This window comes from Amblyomma mixtum, chromosome 4 (genome assembly GCF_055824585.1).
Source record: "Amblyomma mixtum isolate Tamu chromosome 4, ASM5582458v1, whole genome shotgun sequence".
NCBI lineage: Eukaryota > Metazoa > Arthropoda > Arachnida > Ixodida > Ixodidae > Amblyomma > Amblyomma mixtum.
Genome location: NC_143015.1, coordinates 7,611,908 through 7,635,370, shown reverse-complemented (window position 1 = coordinate 7,635,370; position 23,463 = coordinate 7,611,908). Strand labels below are relative to the sequence as shown.

General features: G+C 44.7%; 1 protein-coding gene across 1 annotated transcript in view; it reads left to right on the top strand.

Moving 5' to 3' along the window:
- The window catches only part of LOC149345597 (uncharacterized), a 30,482-nt gene extending 8,002 nt beyond the window's left edge, over positions 1 to 22,480 (top strand). The window contains exons 3-5 of the mRNA XM_089541160.1: positions 18,045 to 18,118; positions 20,255 to 20,338; positions 22,362 to 22,480. Of these exons, the coding sequence (XP_089397286.1) occupies positions 18,045 to 18,118; positions 20,255 to 20,338; positions 22,362 to 22,480 (277 nt within the window). The remainder of the gene's footprint in view (positions 1 to 18,044; positions 18,119 to 20,254; positions 20,339 to 22,361) is intronic.
- The last annotated feature ends 983 nt before the right edge of the window (positions 22,481 to 23,463 follow it).

Below are 23,463 nucleotides of genomic sequence, written 5' to 3'. Positions count from 1 at the left end.
GTAGCCGGACTAAAGTTCCCATATTAACTCTATTACAATAAATTAGACCTGGATTCTGGCTTGTACCCGCGACATCCCTTTAGACTGTAATCTACCATTAATCATCCTCACTCTGTTACGTCCTACATAACAAGAGTTGGTGATTTTAATCATTCAAAAACGATAAGTTACAGGAATACATTGCCTTTAGGAATACTTGTGGACACCACATCTACAGAATGTTTTATGAAAAAATGGGAAGCGTATCGTGTCTAAGTTGTCGTCTCAGTGTGTGCTGTAATCTCCTGATCCCTAGTTTTTTTTGTTTATCCTCGGATTGCCTATTTTACTGCGCCCCAGTCTGTATGTTATATTTGTTAAAAATGTTTCTTTGAGGTCCTGTTTTATTTTTCTCATTCCCACCCTTTAACAGTCCAAGAGGGCTAACAATAATTTAAATATATAAATAAAGCACGCAAACGACCATTTAGTGTCTGCACCATTTGAAAACACACTGCCAAAAACACGCTTTTAAAGCATTGCCAGCGGGCTACTGTAAGGCCCAGCGTAACTTGAGGGCGTAAAGATTCTACACTAGGTTTTATTGATAAAGCATTAGACATCCCTTTCTTGAGAAAAGCCATTAGTTGTGTCACGAAATTCCCATTCTCATTTTCAAGGCCGTGATGTCATCCACAGGGTTGTGACGTCATCAAACCACCATCATCAAACCGTCATCAAACCACCAGAAAAAAAGGTCATCCAGCGGAAAATATAAGCGCTGCGATTTTAAGCCGCGATCCGGGCGCGCTACCTCGAGACAGATGAAGAACATTCGTTCAGTGCAATAGATTAGAGTACTTATACGACCCTCTCACAAAGCAAAGGAGTACATGCTTTGAAGGGACTTGTCGTGCTGTCACATTGTGCGAGAAGAAAAAACGACTCAGCCTCCCAGAGATAATATCATCATAATGAAAACATAATAAATACAATTTCGAGAATGGCGTATGGCCTGGAAGTAAGGAGGGGAGGTTCAACAATGTGGAGGTTCAATCCTACCAGCACTCAACCATTAGGCAGAGTCTCAGGGGGATGAAAAGGATTTGCAGTCTTGACTACGCTGCCCGCCATGGAGGTTAAAAGTGATAATCGTAACGTTAGTATACACGACGACAGTACAGAGGCTGGGGGGAGGGGGGGATAAAAGGGATCTACAGGTATGGTGACTGAAATGAAGATCAGGAAATGGCCATGGGTAGAGCGTGTAATGTGATGTGCTGAGCAGGTAAGCGAAGGTGCGTTTAAGTAACTGAGTAGATTATAAAACCTTACAGGCAGGGCCAGTAATACGATGCCGTGGCGACCCCTACTCCAGCACCTGCACCTTTTTCGTTTTCTAATTGGTTGTTTTTTTTACGAAGTTTTTCTTTTGGGTATATCTTGAGTAGCAAGCTTAATGTAAAACCAATCTGTACGCGATAACATAGCTTATTTCCTGAAGTACTAGTAGTATATATTTTATTTGTTAAATTTAAAATAGCTTTAAGTCTGCTCCGAGCTGATGGCATAAAAAATGCTACATCTAATATAGTTGCTATTATTAAGTGCTTCGTTTCCGAGGCCCCATAAAAGGCATTGTTGCCGAAGACAGCTCTCAACAAAACAAACTTCACTACTCTTTCTTCCAAAATCAAAGAACATTCTTCTACTTTTTTTTCCAAAATCGAAGAACATTCGTTCCACGGTAACCCATTTCGTTATTCCTTTTTTCTGTACGGAGGACCTGCAAATCGAAGACACTTTTTTTTCTCACTTTGATTGTAGCACAAGCTTTGTGAAACTTGATGCTTTTGTTTATAGGCATTATTTTGAATTCCTCATCCAGTTTTGTAACCCTGCCTCCCGTGCTGTAATGCCGTAAGGTGATACAGGTACCTAATAAATAAATAAAAAACATGGATACGAGTTCGTCTGCAGCAAATCATCATTGTGCAGGCATGAGCCCGACCTGCTCAAAAAACCTTTGCTGCAATGCGAGACTTACTCCGTAAGCTCAGTGAGATAATTCGTTCTATCATAACAAAACCTTTTTGTTCTACTTTTGAGCGACCTTTTTTCCCTGCCCCTTTAGTCCTTTCTTGACAGCTGCAAGCGTAAGAAATTTTAGTGTGCCCGTCTTTTTGTGTCAAGTTCTGTTATTTTTGCAAGGCATAAACATTAAAGTAGTAAAGAGCCAGAAAGTTCGATGGAAATGTTCATAAGAAGCGTTGTTCTTTCTGTTCGCCGCGGTGGATTGAGAAGAGAATCTCTACCATAAAAATACGCCTTTTATTTAAGTGAAATCTGCACAAAGCAACTATATAAACACTCTTCCCTCCTTCTGTTGGACTTGGAGATTCGGCTGGCATAGTTATCGCGTGCGATCGCCATAAGAAACTGCGCTGTAAATGATTGTCAGGCAGGGTGTATTGCGGCACTCTCTATCACTGCACAAATGCACTCAAAGACGAGTATAGGCCAAGGGTTAGGTTTGTTTAAACTGAAGAACTGATTCTAGGAGAGTGATAGGCGACAGCTGCACTTCCGCCAAAGTGAAGAACCGTGCGGTTGCAGAGCATAAGGGCAGAGAGTAACCACCATGTTGCTTCGTCGTCAACGCAGTATTTGCCATCGCACAGAAACTATCATCAAGAAATTGGAATCTTGTTTAACCACCGTTACAACTAACGTATCCTGATTCTCTTTGTTCTTGTGGTACTAATATAGGTCGCACAAAACGGGAGCTAATCGAGATCATTGCAGACGCAAAATTTCTGTACATACTTCTTGCCTTCCGGCTGAATGAAAGTGAACTATCAAGCACAGGCAGTGAGGCGTTATGAAGGTCTTGATTGACACACCGAACACTTGGAAAGCGACTGCGTCATACCTATGAGTGTAAAAGAAACATACAATACAAACTAATGTGCTACGTGTTCTTGAAAACGTCTCCACCGTTTTGCAAGACCGAACTGGTCGCGGAACATAAAACAGTTTGCATACCAAAACTCTGAGCTCATCGTCGGTGTCCAGCTCTGCAAAAGCAATTGTTTAATAACACTTATTTTCTATACACACTTACAAGATTAGAAAATCGAACACCAAAAACATGCGCAACCAGGAGCAGAAATTAGTGCAAAATAAAGACGAATCTATCTTACTGCCTGCAGAAAAGAAAGTGAATAAGATTTTAGGGAAGCCTTAGTCCGATAGCCAAAGCTTTGACTACAGGATTTCTCTTAGTTTAAACATTGCGCTAATCATTCGCAGGGATTCGATAGTGTCCTGGATCCGGGGAGAAAGCAGTGGGGCCGGAGTAGCGCGTATGAAGCGGTGAGATTAATGAGATCAGGAAAGTAACTTGAAAGACACTGTCGTGCCGGCATGGCTCCTGCGCAGGTGGCACAGAAAAGAGCAAGTCCAGTTTCACCTCAAAAATCTGCGATAGAGAGATAAAGTAGCTCATCAGGGCCAAATGCGAGGAAGTGGCGAGGGTGTTGTGATGGCGAACGTGAACTATAAAAAGCCTTCATTTCACATTAGATTAGGAAATCGGCTGCCACGAATACCAGAAGAAAATGCAAAGCAAAATATTAATCTTCACATACATCTAATAGGAAAGGTTAGGTAGCTCAACTCTTGCGCTCGGACATTTAACCATTCTCGCTCTTATTGCTTGTTTTTCTTCACTGCGTAATTTCTGAGAGAGCATTATCGGTTTTCCGCTCTCCGTTCTCTCCCCTGTCCTTTAATGCGAAAGTGGAAAATCTGGGCAGTGCGATCCTTTGTATACTTTCTTGCGATGGTGTGTTTTGCACGTCTAAGTTCTATGTCATGCTCAGTTGTGCTATACATTTCTTTTCTTTCCATCTTAATGAAGAATGTTGTTCTTGACATCCTATGCGAAAGCCTAAAATTCGGACACACTTAACTGCGTCTTAAGCGTATGACGCGATAGCGCTAACGGGTACCTTCTGCGGCCTGGTAATCACTTTGCATATCGCTTCACAGACATGGGAAATCTTCTTTATTTTATTTATTTACTGTCTTGCTTACTTTTATTTTAGATCTGCTAGAAAAGACACCCACGCCTCCCCTTTAACCAAGCCGTGCGAACTTTCCTGGGCGGTGGAAGAGTGCGTGCTCGGCTCAACATCCAGGGGCAGCGGATAGAGTTCCCCATACATACGCCATTGTACTTTTCACTGCAAATGCTTTGTTTGTTTTTTTTTTGTTCGAGGCAGAATGTAATGGTGATGGAGTGGCGTCATGACCCTGCAGTCCAGTCAGGAGGAATTGGAAAATGATGTCATCACTGTTGTACTCTGTGATCGTCGTGGGGTATATTACCGGCGATACGTGAGTGTGTTGTGAAGTAACGACTCTTTAGTACACTGTCGATTTTTTGGACACGCCAAAAACAACCACGACGGTTCCTCCGATCAGCCGGATGCTTAGCCCTATCGCGTTAAAGTGCACGTTGTTCACGCCTTTTTCCACCTCTCAATGGGCAGGTTTTACTTCAGGCGCCTGTCATCACGTGCGACATGATGCTCGCATAAAGCATAAGAAATAAAAACAAATTATATTAATTTTTAACACATACCTAAATAGATCTACTGGCTACAGCTTGCGTCAGACTTCTGTTTTGGTAAATAGGCCTCGTACTAACTACGGAACACAATCAATTGAGCACCAAATCATGTTGTTGCGTAATTCTCATCCGTTTGTAATAGATGCTGCTAAAAAGAGTTCCACACCCAGGGGTTTTAAACGCATCTGTTCGTCTTTCCTTTTTGTACAACGTTGTCTCCTAGACGATAAAATGCTTAATTCTGGTTTCGTTTCATGTACTGTTATGTTTACGGTTCGAACAACCCTTCTGTATTGCATTTCTGCATCAATTTTGCATATGATTTAGAGCGCATTATTTTTCTTATCTGTATATATTTACAAGAACTGTTTTTGATGCGTCTGTTGTGTAAATGACGGCAAAGATAGCCTTTTTTGTTGTATAATGCAATACCGCTCCTGCTGCTGTATCCAGGCGAGGACAAGACCCAGTCAGGAGGTTCAGCACCTCCTTTTCTCTTGCCTCGTGGGCAATACTTGTATGTTGCTCGAAGGAGAAAATAAACAGAAAATTCAATACGAAGATAACCGATAATCTCTTAGGGTAAAAAAGTTGATTCCGAAGGAAAGCAACCCAAGCAGCAGTGAACCAGGCGTGTTCATAACATACGGAAGTTAGCAGGGATAAGTCTGTCGCACCTGGCGCCGGACGGGGTTAATTGGGGAGAAAGTGGGGGTGCCTTTGTGCTGCAGTCGGCGTAGTTAGGCTGAAGAGGGTGATGGCAGGAAAGTAAATGCCACGCAAAGAATACATTTAGCTGCTCTATTTAGCTCCAAATTCCAGTCTTTATTATATTTCAGCCAATGAAAATTTGTCTTAACTTTCACCCAATCTTATTAGTTTATCAGTGACTATGTGAGTATGGTAGAGAAAAGGCGGGCAGATGGCCTTCTGACGCGCATAAAGTGAAAAAGGGACAAATCACCATGGTGCTTAGCCAACGTTTCGACGAAAGGACTTTTCTTCGTCTGGGCAAAGCATTCATCATTGTTCACCATACAAAGATTGAGGATACCATATTTGTAACAATGGTTAAACAATATTTCTATTTGTAGATGACAGTTTCTGTGCAGTTGGAAATACTGCATTGACGATGAAGCAGTCAGTAAAGCCACTGCATTGTTCGGAAATACAAAGAATTTGTGCGTTGTCCTCTCCGTGTCCTAATCTGAAAGCGCTGTGATTAAATGATGTCTGACAGAAACTAACCAGCCCAGCAGCATACCCCAATCATCACTGGCCGGGTTTAAATAGGGTTTTTGCTTCGAGTAGGAAACCCGATGATGGGGAGGAGTTAAGGTTTGAGGTGGGAAGGGTGTTTGGGTGGGGAGTGTTAATCTTCTAGCTAAAGAGGATTAACTTCTAGGCACACAAAACTGTGAAACGAAATACGCCAGCTCAGCAAAAAGGAACCGAGGGGTTGGGGAGGGTGGAGAGATAGCGAGCATGGGATCAAATGGCTGTGTCTCCACACATGAAGAGCTGCAAGAGAGGGGTATGACTGGTTTGACTGACCGGCATAGACCAGAGCACTACTGAGCAATAAGGTCGAACGAAGTACCAGAAACCGAAGAAAAAAATAAGACGGCTGCAGAGAAAGAGCGAAAGGATACGAGGAGGGAGAGCGAAAGTAAAGTGTTCCTGAGGAATGGAAGAAGCTGGTATAGAATTCCGTTAAAAGAATACAAGAATAAACGGTAAAACAAGGAAAGGAAAAAACGAGTAAGGGTAGGCAGGAAATTAAGGTGAACGAACCAATAAAAAGGCGATGCGGCTGATTCAGGTGCGCACAAACCAGCCCTTCAGGTTAAATATTCAAAATTGGACAATCGTTCTATTGATTATTCAAGCAGATATGCATGTGGCACTCATGAGTGCTATGTAATGCTTGGTTACCATAACTGCAATGGACACTGGCGCAACGACTATGTGTTCGCCAATGTGTGTGGGGAAATCATTGCTTTAAATCGATTGCGTCTTCAAAAACTTTCACCGGTAGGAACCAGGTTCACGCTTTATGGCGCGTTGTGTTTGTTCCAGCCTTCGTGGAATTCATTTCAATGTTCTGAACCAGACCGAGCGTAAGGACTAATACAGATCGTCCTATAGGTAGCCAGCCAGTGATTAATCATAGAATTATTAGTCCTGCTTAAAGGGCAAGTACCGAGGTTTCCTAGCTCTAAGTTAATAATCGGATGACATTCTTTGAAGTCCCCTGTCTCTGGCACAAGATATGCTTTTTTTTTAAATACAAAGTAGAAGTATTAGACAGCACGAAAAAGAGGAAACCGACGCCCAAACTCTGTTCCTTGCCTGGGACGATGCTCCAGTTGACGCAGAGTTGACGTAACAAACGTTATTGGAAAAAACAATCGTACGGGCGTTGAACAGCTCAAATTGCGAGTGGAAATGACGACTATGTCCACAAAATGCCTAGTACGAGTAATACACGCCTCGAAATTTTCTCTTTAGCCATGGAGCTAGCAATAAAACGCGGTAAATAATAGTGACGTCGTAAATGCAGTGCAGCTGGGTGAAACAACCGGATTTGAGGTCCCTAAAACAGCCAACATAAAAAAAAATTGGTGAAATATATAGCCGCATGGCTGGCAGATATGACGCACGCAATAAAACGGGGAGAAACATCTGCAGTAGAAGTTTCAATAAAACATATACCTCTCGAAAAAACCCCGGAGTTGCTTTTTAAAGGACTATTGCTGATATTTTATATCATCTTTAAGGTCAATTCATCGTTGTTTTCAACATTTTCCAATGTGGACGGACTTCCTGACCAAAAGCAGTCAGGATAGCTCGACGAGGTCAGGGAGCCGGCAACAGACAATAGTGATAGCAATACTTTATTTTTTTCAACAAGCATCTCATGCTAATTAGAAAATGGATGTCTTTCCATTCCATATTTAATAAAACAACAGCAGATGAGGCAACGGTAATAAATGCACGAATCCTTTATTGCAAAAAATAGCGGTTCTGTACATAAAATAATGCGGAAAAATGCCTGATTGGACACATAAATGACACAAAACTGATATTTTGTTCTTCATCACAAGCGGTAATATTAGACGATAATTCAGCAACGCTGGTCATTCCAGAAATATTGAGCACTAAATTTTAGGCATTATTGTAACACAACTAAATCGGGAAAGGCTAAGCTTATTTCGTTGATTTAGGACTTTAAAGGCTACGGTCTGCAAAAGAAAATTTGTTCGGTGGTGTGGAATCATTTATTGTTCAGTGCATGTGTTATATAAATATTGGAAAGTTTTGCTGCACCTAATACAATTACTGCAAATTGTTGATATTTTTCATTATCAAAATCCAAGTGGTAAAGAAGACAGTAACTATAAAGAGACTTGATATTAAAAGTTTGACGCTCAATAAAGAGCTCTTTTGAACGATGTAAGTGCAGCACATTGTTCAAGCATCGAGTGGCTTTCTTCCAGATGTAGAAGTGTAGTACTGATCTTGTTTTTAGCAGTTGTCCCCCCCCCCCCTCCATACTAGCGTTGAGCCCTACTGAAAAATCCGGTATGAATTTTAAACCGGAACCGCATACCGGGTTATTGTACAGGATTTGCGATACCGGATTACTGGAATATCCTGTATAAAACAGGACAGTCCTGTATAATACAGGACTCTCCTGTTTAGTACAGGATACTCCGGTATCGCAAATCCTGTACAATAACCCGGTATGCGGTTCCGGTTTAAAATTCATACCGGAATACAGGCAGTCCTGTATTAAACAGGCTAGGCCCGTATTATACAGGAGGGCCCTGTATCACAGGACAAAGGCAGAATAAAATGCTTCAAATATATCCCACTTGGACTAAATCTGCCTAAAAACTGGGGCCATAAGTGTACATGCCAAATGCTGAAATATACAGAGCCTCAGAAACTGGTAATCTGCGATTATCAGCAACTCGCATTGCAGTGGATGTGCCATTGTGCTATTTGCTCCCACCTTTTACCAAAGTATTGGTAGCTTGGTGAGTATTATAATGCATCAAAAACTCCAAAAGATGTTTATTTTTTCCGCATGTCTTGAACCAGCTCACTAAGGTAATAATTTAACTCTTTGCGACGATCTACCGGCGCTGGGGTCTCTACAGGGTGCTGGCCAATGAAGTAGTCAAAAGCACCTGCAGAAAAGAAAATATGACTGGTAGTACATAATGCCCCAATCTTATCATTTAATTGCGCACTGACACACAACATAATGCATTGAGCACTTTGACATGCAACTTACGGCCAATGGCTTGTAGCTTTTCAGGGGTCATCGGCTTTCTGCCCACTGTGGAGGCTTCTGACTTCAGGTTCCGATGGCAAGCTTGGCCTGTAACGCCCCTTTCCAGGAGTTGTGGAGTCGTCCAAAGGCTGCGTCTTTACAGAAACGCGAATCTTTGGCTGCCACCATAACTGCTGCGCACGTTGCCGAAGGAATAAAAATTCAATTCCCGAGGTGGACCTGTATGCAGTAATTACAAATGCATATCCCAGTAGCACAAACGGGGCTCTGAATTGCGGGCCCCCGTGGGCCCAGACAAGCCACAGAAAAGCCAGGCGTCTCAAGACGCCAGGCCCTGAGCATTGGCAATGCTCAGTATCGTGAATGCACCTACCGCCTTCCATATTTGAATCAATAATGTATTGCAAATCTGCGTCGTAACATTGTTGGTGTGTAAACAGGTTGCTCAGACGATTGCGATGCTTGCGTGGTCATCCTCCATTATTTACGGCACATACCGCAGCATTGATGCGATGCGTGATGTTTGTTCAAGGTCTTGAGCCGCTCCCCCTCGGGACGCTTATCAATGATTGCTCTCGCACGTATACACCATGTGCCTCTGTAAAGAAATAATACAAACTATAAAACTAATTTTAGTCGTGCTATCATGAAGGACAAGCAATTTCGGTATGTAACTGAAAGAAAATTTTGCGCTATTTCGTCCCTCTACGCTGTGCAGTCTACAAAGTTTTATTTAAAAAGACACTGAACAGTTAGAACGTTTCTGTTGACGCCGAGCATATAACCGAGACGGAGGCAGTACTTAAAGAACAGAGTGATTTAAAATGCGTACTTACGTCCTAGCAGCACGACGTCGCCGTCATAAAATCCGCCTTCCACCGGTCAAATGTTCACCACCGGCCTCCACCGGTCAAACGTTCACCACTCACGTCTTTCGGAGCGAAGTCATTCATCACTGAGACAAGGATGATAGGGTTCCACCATATTTGCACTGGACGTACGCATGAAAGGCGATGTCATCTTTGATCATGGATTGATCAAGGCAACACGAAGAAAGTTGCAAAAAATTGTATAACACAAATTCAACGCCAACGAGCGAGTGCCAGCGTGTTTTCCCAGCTACCTTCATCGCTTGACACTCAACCCAGCCGCAGGAGAGAAGTAAAAACCTGTTCCAAACAAACGCAGGAAAGGCGGGGGGGGGGGGGGGGGGGGCACTTTTGCAAAAAGTCACCGCGAAGCGGCCGGGGACAGTGAACAAGTAGAATCGGAACCTCCTCGCCACTTCATGGAAGTCGCGGGAAGCGTGTTCGGGAGGGCGGCTTAAAATGTTCGGTCGTGGGTTGACAGACACAGAGGAGCCCAAGGGGAAGGAACAAAGCCCGATAGAAAGACCAGGAATGCGCAGGTTTTTTTGTTGTGACGGACCCAGGAAAAGCAGAGAAGGCGGTGATGAGAGAAAAAAAAACAGCTTTAAAAAATTTGCGTAAAGACGGGTTACTCGTGTAAGGTTTCTACAGGTGGTTTTTGTTTTTATTTTGTTCTCTCGAGCGCTGTATCTTCTAGCTAGCACGAAGCGTTGCCCTTAAGGGAACACCGCAAGCTGCCGGCTCCGTTGATATCTTGTTCGTCGATAGAAATGTTCTGGGCGATTTGTGATTAGTGTGCCTTCCTGATAAAGTGAAGGGTGGGGCCGCTCGGGATGGCACTTGGACAAGTTAAGTTATCAATGGGCAATCACTTGACGAAGAAGAAGTGCAAAGAATTCCTGCACGAAAACCAAGAATTTTCTTTCTTCATCGATGCGTCGCTACAGACTGCCGCTAGCGAACAGCTGCTGCAATGAACGCGACAGTAACAAACCTTTTGGAGCCTCTGGCGCAGTCACCGGAGGCTCGCCATGTTTATCAGCCAGTCGTGAAGTTCTGCAGTGTGAAATCCAGAGTAATGTGCGCAGGACTTACGAAGGCTGCTGGCGGATATATACTAGCCGTGTGCCCGCACACAGCCGCCTTGACTTTGTCAGGGTGCTGCACGGGAAGCCAATATGGCGGTTGCCCTCAAATCACCAAATCATGCACAAACTGCATGTTTTGCCACTGCGAAGCTCACGCTTAGCCCTTTTCTTTTCCTAGCCCTTTCAACAAAACCGTGTATGTGTTGATTATCGCACTTATGCGCGCGCTGCCCCCACCTTTCCCCTAAAAAATATCTGCTGGCGTACAACAGTCAATCTGCAGACCAAGCACCAAAACCGCGGCACATATCGCTCTGAATACAGGCTGGTATGTCCGGTTTGAGCTCCGTACCGGACTAGACTGTCCGGTTTGAGCTCCGTACCGGACTGGTCTGTCCAGTTTGAGCTTCGAACCGGGAATGGACTGTCCGGTATGAGCTCCGTACCGGAGCGGTCTGTCCGGTTTGGGATCGATACCGGACCGGTATGAACCGGTATAGCCATCAAACCGGACGGGTCTCGCCGGTATGAGAGTGATACCGGACCGGTATGAAACCGATATGTTCCGGTAAAATCCGGTTTGCCGCGATACCGGATTTTTCAATAGGGTAGTCATGGTGTGAGCGATTAAAGAGTGATAAACTTGCAGCCTAACAGGGATCGGAAAAAGCTGCTGGGTCAGAAATAGGGTGCGTACAGCAGAGGAGCTTTTTGGCTATCTATTCGACGTGATTATTTCATGTCATTTAATTTGAGGATGTGACAACTAGTATTTCATCCTCTTTGAGGCTACTTATTTGATGACGTCCTAATTTTAACTCGTGGCTAGGAGGCACACGTTTGTTGTTTGGTGCAAATAAAATTCCCTTTCCTTTAAATTATTTTGGGCTGTTTACTTGGGGCCGTTTCAATACTTTTGACAATGCACTTTTAGACATTTCAAGCAAATCAACTTCATTGATTGAGCTAAAGAACAAACCTGAGTCATCCGCATACAGTACTAGTACGGCATTATCATCGATGCACGCAACATTTTGTGCATAGCCATTCAAAAGGAACGATCCAACAATGCTGACCTCCCAGACACCGGCTGACATCTTATCGAAAGGAACGGCTGCCATATATTGTCAAACGATGAGGATCGGCCGGTTAGGCACGACTGCAGAAGAGTATGAGTTAGCCCATGGACACCATAATGACCGAATTTATCAAGAATTGGGTGACAAATTGAATAATATTGAATTGAATTGAATACTGAAACCTCTAAGCATTCTCAGGGTGAGTTTTAGTTTGTGTTTGATTATTTTAGTTTTAGATTGTTTTAGTTTGATTTAGTTGGATGTTTTAGTTTTGATTTCTTTTTGCAATAGTAGGGCTGATTAGGCGGACTCCTCTTTCGGAGACCATGCTGAAAACCTGGTAAAATATTGTGCTTCGCATAGAAGGTGTTGAATCGGGTTAGTATAATCTTCTCGAGGCCATTTAGTTAAGATATGAATCACAGATATGTGTCGGCAGTTTTCTACGTCCTTCCTGTTTCCACCTTTCTGTGTGACAGAAACTTTTCCACGTTTCATGCCATCTGAGAAACTGGCGGATGCAAGCGCGAGGATGAAAATATGCGCTAGAAATGGGCATATAATATACACGGCATGCTTCACAGGTCTAATCTATATACTGTCAATGTAAAGCATTTCACTAGTCTATGGGCCCCGAAACGTGTGGCACACTTCCGTTTCGTCAATGGGTTTCAGAAATATAATCCTAGGGGAATTGTGTTCTAGGCAGCACGAAACATGACTTAGGGGCGCTTCTTTGTTTGGTCTGGCGACAAAGTGGTGGTTAAAGCGGCCAGATAACACATATTTGGAAAGCGGTTCACCATCAACCACTAGCTCAAGCATATTGGTGCGATTAGGGCATATTTAGAGCGCGTCGTGGATAATTTGCCAATTTCTCTCCAGTCGACACGTAGACGCGTTACTCAACAACTGTTGTTTCCGCGGACGAATTTTAAGCTTCACTTTTTTCTGTAAAGCAGAAATTGTAAAATTTCCAATATATAGCCATAAAGTTGACTGCATTATTGAGAGATGCAGTCAACTTGCTCTTGTGGATCTTATTACGAAATGAGTGCTGAATTCACTCACACGCTTTGATACATGAGTTCAGAAAGACGTGGTTTCACTTGGGGAGTAGAGAATGAATAGGCGATGAATGTGGCAGACACTGGTCACTAATGCCGCAGCTTATAGTGCCAGCTGCAACCACGGCTCTACTGTCTGTAGTGATGAAGAGATAAGAAATTGTAGAAGTCAGAGTTATGAAAATAGGGGTCACAATTTCATTTCGAAAATCAGACTGTGTCGACCTATTTCTTTCGACCTAACACTCTCAGGAAGTAGATTAAGATTAAAATCGCCACCTAAAGCGCGCCTAAAAGTACCAATAAAGGCAAAATCAAGAACTGGGTCGATAAAATCTAAAAAGCAACTACTATTAGTGGAAGGCAACGATAAATAACACAAAAAAGGATATTACTGCTACGCAAAGAAATCACCTAAAAATTTGGTCTTAGCATGGTAAATTGCGGCCTATCTTTATAAAGAATTCTGTAAGAAACACAAACTGCTACACCACCACATCGTTGCCAGTTCGGTGTGGAGAAACAAGGCTTATAGCCATCCAAATCAGGTGCAGGGACCCATGTTTCGGTTATCATTATAACATTAATCCTGAATGCAAACTGTTCAAGAAATAACAAGAATTGGCCACTTTTCTCGAGAAGGGAATAAGCATTAACACGAACAGCCAATATGTGTTCGTTGACGGAACGAAGTTGGATCTTTTTGGGGCAAACGAACTCCGGATAATTGAGGTGCAAAGCCATGGAAATGGAAAGATCAAATTTCGTTAAGAAACATGTTTAATGAAATCATATTGAGCAATAACAGAGTTGATTTCGTCTGCCGTAGTACCCTCCACCTTAAGTGCAAAAATACGGTAATTTCCTCTCCAGGCAAACGTCCACTGAAACTGGCGCTTCCTAGGAATGGCCATAGAAAAATGTTCTTTTAAACGTATCCATAACTGCTTATTTGGAAACAGCGGATGAGCAATGGCATCTGTGTTGCCTTCAGCTTGGGCCAAGGGAGATGGCATGTGCTGTGAAGCAGCTGCCACACGCTCTTTCTTGGCCTTTTCAAGAACAGGTCCTGCGGCTTGAGCCCTCTAAGCTGCACCGTGATGCTGCTTGTGGTCGTGCTGCGAGCTGGGAAATGACAGGGCTCGGAGTGAACAAAAGATATAGGTTCTCCCACGAAGTAGCCACTTCCTGGCAACACACTGCAGATCTTCTTGCTAGGTTTAAGCCACTCCATTAATCTTCAAGTTGCATCATCGTGAGTGCTGCCGGCACTGGACAAGTTTGCCCTGAAGACACAGTTTACGCAAAAAGCGTACTGGCGCTAAAAGATGGAGACAACACACACACGACAGGACTGGCACCAACTTCCAACTAAGTTTATTCACGAAAAAAAAACACTAAATAACCACACTAGAAGGCAAAAACATAAAAGCAAAACAAATACAAGGGGTGATTTAACCGGTCCTGAAGTGCATTTATTGGCTTTTCATTTTCAGTGCACCTATTGCGAATATAGTCATTTTTTTGTTCTTGATTTTCGGCCAGACCACTGCTAAGCTACTTTTTGAGTGTTTTAAATCCCTCATTTACAAAATTTCTTCTTCATTCTACCTCAGTGAATTCGGGGCGATGCTCACGGCTTTCGGCACGACTCTCTTTGGCAGTGTTTTTGGCTCTTTTTGTTGCGATAGTGTTCCTACGAAGGCAGAGCAAAGACACTAGTGAAAATTTCCAGAACGCAATACTTTCTGAAGCAGCAGCAGGACCAGCACTTTATAAAGGTTACAGTGTATTGATGAAGGCAGAAAACTAACCTGAGCAAGTAGCAAGAAGTAGGCATCCGATGTGAGCGCTGCCTCTGCGGACGAGAGAGCTTCCAGGGTGTGTCTCAGGTTATGAAGCGTGCTTGGGTGCTTGGGATGTCATCACATAGATCCGGGCATTTTTGAGCGGTTGGGCGGTTGCTTCGTCAGGATCCGTGAACTAGTCCAGTCGAGCTAGTCCAGCTCAGATGTGCAAGCTTCAGCGATAACACGAGGCAAGGGTTGAGTAAATAGGATAGTAAGGATTAGACATCCGAGGCAAGAATATCAGTTCATAAGAATTTACGTTGCCGAATAGGTATGTGAGCGCATAGGCCCGGATACTTTAACTTTAAAGTTAAGATTATGTTATTAAGATAACAGCGCTACCGCACACGGCGAAAGCGCTGTGTTTCATACTTTCTGCTCTTTCTGCTGCACCTGTTCTTGGCAGTCTTCCGCTGCATTGTTATGTTAAAAAAAAATTGCTGAGGCTCAGCTTGGCTAAGCCTGGGGAATGCGAAGCATATTAGTGGCTAGGCTTGGTAATACATGGCTTTCCTTGGTTGAATACTTGGTCATTTTAATACAACCACTGGAAGCCTTCGTCGTGGGGGAAGACAACGGCATGGCTACAGCGGAACGCCGACTAACCCCGAGACGCGCGTTGGGTGAGCGCCTGGATTGCCACGGAAGCCGCGTCTGCCTGCCCGGTGGAGCGAGCGTTTCACCTCCACCGAGTGTGAACGCGCGTTCGAAATGCGCGGGAATGCGCGGGTGTGACGGCTAGGGGTCCCACGGCGACGGCGCGAGGTGGAGGCCGGCTCTCTCATCCGATGTCACGTGGTGTGACGTCACGGTGTCACGTGGCGTGACGGCTAGGGGTCCCACCGTCTCCACAGCGACGGCGCGAGGTGGAGGCCGGCTCTCTCATCCGATGTCACGTGGTGTGACGTCACGGTGTCACGTGGTGTGACGTCACGGTGTCACGTGGGGGGTCCCACGGCGACGGCGTGAGTGGTAGCTCTAGCAATATGCTTCGCATAAAAACTACAGAGAATGTTTACTACTTTCGAATCGGAGTGAAAGCACGGAGTTGCGCAACGTAGAACACGACGGTGAGCAGGCAGTTCCGAGGGAAGGAGCAGATGGGAGTTGATGAAGGTGGTACTCTCCAATGCCCAGCGCGAGAGTGTGGTGCAGTTTAACACGAGGCGTGTTTGTTGCGGCGATAGCCTAGTGGAGATTATCTGTGAATCCCAGTAGGCTCCACTGCTGCGAATTTGGTGAAGAGGAACCCCTAGGTAGTGAAGGGTCCCGCAGTCCCAGCTTATGTAACCACTCTCTATGAGGAGATAAGCCCAGGCTTTGATGCGTAGGCAACTGTCAGTGTTCGTTCGGGCTCGCGTTTGCAACATTTTTTTTTGTGCATTTGCAAAACTTGCCTATGTGCTGCAGGATATCCACTGTTCGAGCGCAAAAGTGCAGGTGATGCATAGGATATCTGCTAGCTTCGCATACCGTTCTCAATGGGAACTCATGCGTCGCGATAACCGATGTCTGTCTCTATAGTTTGCTGCAATAGGCGCAATAGGCCTTGTTAACTTATTCGTGCATCAGCTTGTTTCGCATTTTTTCTCTGTCAAATTGGCAAGCCACCCTTTTTAGTAGCTGTGTTTATTAGGCGCGTCAGTGCTCATTTGCCTTTCCTGTTCGCACCGATTGGACACACTCGTGAAGGCCTTTATCGGGATTCCTGAAGGGAGTTGCTGACGCCTTCAATTTCCTCACTGTGCGCTTTTCTTTAGACTGCCTGTATAGCCTCTCCAGAAGGCAGATGACTAAGGCACTTATAGAGTTATTGTTTCCTGTACCCTTGTATTGGCAACCTTTTCTGGAGTTCCTTGACAGCAGTGTTTTAAAACGTGTTAGGCGAATGTGTATTTCTTCTGCTGCAAAAATATTCTTCAAACTGCACACATCTACGGTGCCAGTGAAGGCATGGCTTCATGCTAAGGATGTGCTAGCGCCATGGGCAGGGAATTGCCGCCTGTGCAGAACATCAGAGAGAATTGACCATTGTTTTATTCTCTGCATTGATTCTGTGTTTCTCTGCAAGATATTACAACGAACAATTAAGATGGAGATTGACATCACAAGCTACAGTACTTGTTTTTTTCGTGTGGAGGTAAACTGTGTTGTGCCATATGATCTACTTATCTTGCTGGGACTATTTAGTCTCTGGAAGAGCCGCATGATGCACCGCCACGCCGAATAATTACGGTCGTCGCAATCTTTGTTTCGCGAACAATGCTGTTTGGTGCGGGGAGTATATGCTGCCCTGCAAGAGCCGCCTAGCTGGCTCCTCTATTTGGATCCATGTGTGTGCCTCCCAGATTTTTGATGTTTTGGAAGCTGCGGCCATGCAGGTGTATGGTGACCTGGTGTTTTGAGGCGTAAGCAAGCTTAGATTTTTCTTTTCGGCACTATTTTGATGCAATGAAGAAAAAAATAGCCTAGCGGTCTCGCTGAGCGGCCCTTAAAGGAGATCTGTTCGCGCAGCCGCGGGTTCGACTACCAGTAATGGATACTGGTTCAATTCTTTTACTCTTTTTCATGGTTTGACCTCTAACTCAGCTGAAGGTCAAATTTACACTGTCCGCGATTGAAGCCCGAGGTCCCGTAGTGGAGCTTTCGCTTCAAAACGTGGCCTTAAATCTACATTACCAGCTAGCCCGACAATTAACCCTGATACAGTAACTTATCCAAAAGATTTCACTGAGGTAGATGACGACGAACGTTATCCGTGCAAACAGCAAACGCCGGTGAAAGATACTGTGCGCTTTAATTATTGCACGCTTAGCCAAAGACGTGGTCAAAGAACAATTATTTCCTTTGTACTGACTTGCAGTTTTTCTCATCTGCAAGCAATACCAGATACTTTCCCATATATGTGGACTGAGAAATATGCTTCCGTGAAAGGCGTTTCAGCACCAGCGCTTTGTTCTATAAAAAAGCGGGAAGAACTCTCATAAAGGCCCCACCCTCCAAATTCTGCTAGCACTAAATTTTATGCGAGCGGAAGACCTTCTTCAAATGCGATCCGAAAACTGGGTTATATCCGTGAAGCGATTTGCTTCTTACGAGAACAATTTATGATAACAGGAAACGCTTTGCAAATAGTGCTATTCTAATAAAACGCACACTTGCAATTGCCGCAGGCTGGCCAGAATGACCTTTATGTCGGGCCCCGGCTACACCGTGAGTAACTCGGTCAATCTAAAATACATCAAAGGTGAGTACATTTGGGGCTTAGTTCATTTGCATTGCGCGTCGGTCGTTTGTTACAAGCTTTGCACCTAGAGGTTTTAAAATTCCGAGGTGAATAAATGGGTCTTTCAGGATTCTGGCATCCAATAACCGGACATCGTCCACCAACATAACGCCTGCTTTTTTTCTGTGTCTTAACGTAGCACAAAACTGTATACTTATTAGTGATGTAAAAGAGCTATTTTACTGAATGCGAGTTACTGGGCTAATTGTTTCGCATGCTGGAATTTATCACAGCGCACAAAAAGAAAGACACGGGGTCAAAGGGAAAGATCAGAGAACTGCACTGGCTACAACTTCTTTTACTACGAGTACCTATACAATCCCATCAGCGTGCCGCAAACGTAAGGAAAGAGCGAAAAAAGAGAACAGTACAGCCTGTCATATGCGCCTGTGAAATCCTGCGCATGTAAATATCCAGTTGTAAAAAACACAACTAAGAATCGAAGCAGCCATTCACGCCCATACAACAGAAGGCCACAAAACGACTACGAAAGGGGCCAGCCCAAGACAGTGATTATCAGGTGACAATGCCTTAATATTTAGGCTCTTGTACACTTCATAAACCGGATGGTGAAGCACTCCCATGTGTTTCCGTTTTGCCACTTGGGGGATCACCTTTATCGCCTTCTCCAGCGAGCACGCAGATGGGCGAGTCGTCCGTGCATTTTAGAGGAAAGAACTGCGTGCAACAAACACGCACCAGAGGGGAACAGGATGGATGGCGACTGCCGACTGAGTTTCTTTTGGAAGTACACGCATTTTATACCTGCCTACTTGCTAAATAATGGCCGCCGCGGTGGCTCAGTGGTTATGGTGCTCGGCTGCTGGCCCGAAAGACGTGGGTTCCATCCCGGCTGCGATGGCTAGAATTCCTTTGGAGGAGAAATTCTAGAGGCCCGTTTGCTGTGCGATGCCAGTGCACGTTAAAGAACCCGAGGTGGTCGATATTTCCGGCGCCCTTCACTACGGCGTCCCTCATAGCCTGAGTCGCTTTGGGACGTTAAACCCCTTAAACCAAACCAAACCAAGCTAAATAATGTCTTAGTCGAAGTTCAAAAACCGGCTTTCTTTCCTATACAAGGTGCTTTTGCAGGTATGGAGGTATAGAATGTCTGTACTTCCAAAGAAAATCCAGTCTCGTCCGCACATGTTTTGTTCTTTCCTCGGCCATGCTCATTCCGCGCACTTTCTTTCTCAACGATTGCCTTCTCAACGCAACTGCGAAAAGCTGTGGTTTGCATACACAAAAAACAAGTCACGTGCTCCGGATCACGCACTCTGGGTGTCAGTTGTTCTCTGGAACACTCAGAGACAGGTATGGACAGAATAAGAGAACTTTACGTTAGAGGGTTGCTGCGGCAAACCAAAGACCTGACTATATTTTGCGGATATTTGGAAGATCCCGTGTGCTCTCTAGAAACCTACCGATGACGGTTTATGCCTAAGGCTTATCTCAGTTATACAAGAATTCTCTCTAAGGATCACGATAAATTATCTCCAAGGGTTGTAAAGCACAAAGATACGATAAAAAACTTCACCGACTTAGCAAGTTATCATGCAAAACAATGTTTTTACCTCGCTATTTCTATGCATTGGCATTAAAAGCTATTATTATCACATCGTAACGGCATAATATTGGGAACGAATTTGATATGCTGACCAATGACAGTTGTAACACATTCGTAGGTAAAATGCTCCAAACGAATCATTTTGTGGCCTATTCCTTTATGTGTGTTAGTGGCACAACTAGCAAAAGCAGCAAAAAGTTGGGTCTTGGGTCTTGGTGGGTCTTGGTGACATTCCCCCAAGCTCAGTTAAAGTGTGCACTATCTCTAGCACCCATTCGTTTCGATCACGGAGCTTAAGATAGTATATTGCAACGTGGCACAAAGTGAGGACGACGCAACAATACCCCGCGCACAGCGCTCAGGCTGAGAGCACAGAACCCGCAGAGGACATAGAGCACAGAGCGCGGGACGCACAGGCCCCGAACACGAGCGCCTCCGCTGCGGTCTCATCGAAAGAACGTTGTAAAGCTAAACCTCCCAGGTTTTTCTCTTACGCAGTTATAACCCATCTACTCTCCTTTCATCTTTAGGAGCCCAAGGGGACTACAACCTGACAGCTGCTTACCTCGCATGTCCCAATTGCCACATTCTTCGGAGCGGCTACATTGACGGAGGTAATGTGTATTCTCTACAGCCGAAGAACCCTTACAAATTTAATTTTGGTTTCCAACTGAATATACCTGCGCTCAGGAGAGGGATAGCTTTCGAGCAGTTACTCTGCGCCAGAATACCTCTTCTTGGCCCGTTATCGAAGGCGCTACCTTGCATTCGGCAGCGTAATCGCCACGATCATCAATACTCTACGTCAAAATTCTTTACTGACGGTCGGCTCAACTACAGCCATGAATTGTTATCGAAAAAAAGAGCGGACGCATTTTTGCGGAACATGTCTTTGGTTATAAACCTGGTCACCTTATCTTAGTTTTTCCACACATCAGACGGCGTAAGCCGAGCTAGCTCTCAGGGGAAGGTCCCCTCTATGGTTGTTGTAAGCAGTGTAGGATAATGTTTTGCCTTTCTTAGTAACCAAAGATGTGAATTAGCCCAGTGGAATCATTAACTTCTTTTCGATTAGAAAATTGCCCTAAAGAAAACTCCTCGAAGTTCATAGCTACTTTGATGACCTAAAGGCTTTTGTTCGCACTCATTATTTTTCGAATTTCTTTCCTATTTCCACTTTAAACTTGTTGTGCGTTGCCATTTATTTCTCTTTTTTATTTTACAGCGCTTGATGGGGGACAGATGTGGTTCTGTGCACTTTATGCCAACGAGGGGCTATAGTGTCAGGTTGTTTGTATATAAAATAATTATAACGGTACAGCTTGTCATTGTACACTAGTAATTCAGCGAGCAGCTGACGACAGTGTTCGCAGTGGCCACGAAGTCTATTACGTTCGCACTCGGCTTCGCGCACGGCTCGGCCTTGTTCCTGCTCACGCTTCTGCTCCCTGTCACGAGCAGGTTCAGAGGCGGCCGTATATTGCTGCTCCAAATGCGGCGCAATCGCCAGGCATTACTCGTAACAACATGCACTTGACTAGGAGCGTGGCGCCTAATGCAAGAAAGTACGGCGGTTACGTCTTGTCAGCCCTGGCAAAGAGCAGGAGTCGGCTGCATGCTGTTGCCCGGATGTAGTGACGGGGGGCTTACATGACCGGCATTTATTACGGTGACCGCTCCGCGAAGCGACTGAATACGTGCTGTTCCTTCAGCGGAACAACTTTATGAGAGCCGCTAGCGGTTACACCGGCAGCGATAAGGGAGTAATTACTAATTAGAAAGAGAAGCTATACAGTTTTCAAAGAAACTTCGTAGTTGAAGAACTATTCGTCCTAGTCCACGTTTCGAAATCCGAACCACCACCTCACTGGAGCAGTCGCGACACCAGCTGAGCTGACCGGGATGGCTAGCATATGCTAATGAAAATAACAGAACTACTTCAAACTGGCAGACTCGCCTAAAAACATTGAACCCGCACCATTCCTACTTCGAGCCGCTGACAAATTCGCTTTCGCCCTACAATATGCCAGCCGTGAAGGTTAGCTCCGTTGGAACAGCGACTGCTCCGGCGAAGCAGTGGTCCCGGACTCGAACCCTGCACAAGTATAAATTTTTCTTCAACCAAGAGGTTTATGTGTAAGTTGTAGAGCTTTCCTTTGTAGCCGTGTGGTTGTGCTTGGGTGGCCGTTAATAAGTAAAAAGTCTGTAATCACAAATCTACTCCGCCTTCAGGCCTTCTAATAAATACAATATATTATATAAGGTATCCTAATAGATAAGTTGATATAGTTGACGCCAGCTGGGTGTCCAGTGCTCTTCATCCCCGTCATTTGCGTCGGTCTTTCGAAATTTAGAACATATGAGGTGTGTGTTTGGATTAGTTGGTAATCCATTGTTGCTAACAGAGCCCGCAGAAAAAGACGAAGGCGAGAAAACACACGTCTCTCGTTTTTCTTTTCGCTGCTTTCGTTTTCTGCGCTCTTTGTGTCAAGGCTGGAACTGTACTAACTAGCCCGAACCAAAGTAATGTTTTGAACTTGAACGTTGACTGTTTTGAACGTTGTCCTCCCCATTATTAAAGAGTATACCGCTAACGCTAAAGCAGTGTCGCATTCTTACGCTGTTCCTACACTGGAGCAGGATGCCAGCTCTGGGTTCCCGAGAACGCGCTGAACGAGAACGCGTGCTGCCACTTCGTCTTCGACCTGCTGTGCGGCACTTCGCCAAAGTACCAGATCTACGAAGGCTGCAAATGAAGATCATTGTCAACACGCGTACCACTGCCGATTTTGTTGTTCAGTATGCATCACTGTTTTCTTTGCTGGTACGGAAGCACTTAGGAGGTGAAAGCTGAGTTGCACGAAAAAGGATGAAATAAAAACGCAGTAAAAGGAATCGCAGCTCGTGGTCGAAAATATAATGCATGGAATCAGGCGGAGTCGCCACAGTGTAACTCAATCCTGATTTCGCTACACTTAAAAGCGAGATGTTCCTCCCAATGAACTTTGTTGGCCAGACTTATACGTGCTCGCGGCCAAAGTCGCAACGTCAAGACGGTCTAAAGGGCTCTTGTCAAAGGGAATACGTGAGTATGGCAAGTAAGGCGGAGAAGCCGCTAGAAGTTATGTCGTTTGTATCAGAAAATGAAAGCATGAAAGCTCTGGCATGAATTTCTGCGTCAGGCGGCCGAAAAAAAGGACAGGAAAATAACGAGGCCCGTGCGCACAGTAAGGAGTTGCGCTTAGCGAGCTGCCTGCCTCTATTTATGGAGTGCTCCCTATACAGCTTTCAGTACGCAGCATTCTCAAGGGAACACTACAGATCCGCCGTGGTGCTCATGCAAAATTAGTTATGCCATGGTGTAGCTGCGTCACCAGGCGGCAGTTGCAACTGACAAATCTCGGCAGGATTGCAGCCACCACCTCCGACCGGTAAGTTATTGCAGCACAACAGCGTTAAAAACACGAACTGATCTTTTTGCTCACTAATATTTGCGTAAATGTCGTATGGTTGCTGCCAGAGGCAGAAAGGAGCGCTTTGTGGCTGCCAGACGCTACGCTCTACTTCTAAATTTCTTTCCGCCGCTGGAAAAATTCTAGAGCAAAGAAACTTAATTATCATCTGAACACATGCGCACATTGTCGCAATTCAGAGGGGTTCTACTCGTGACAAAAAATCAATGTTTGAATTCTGCGAAGAAGAATGTGGCACATGCCAACGTAGGCCGCTTGGCTAGTCT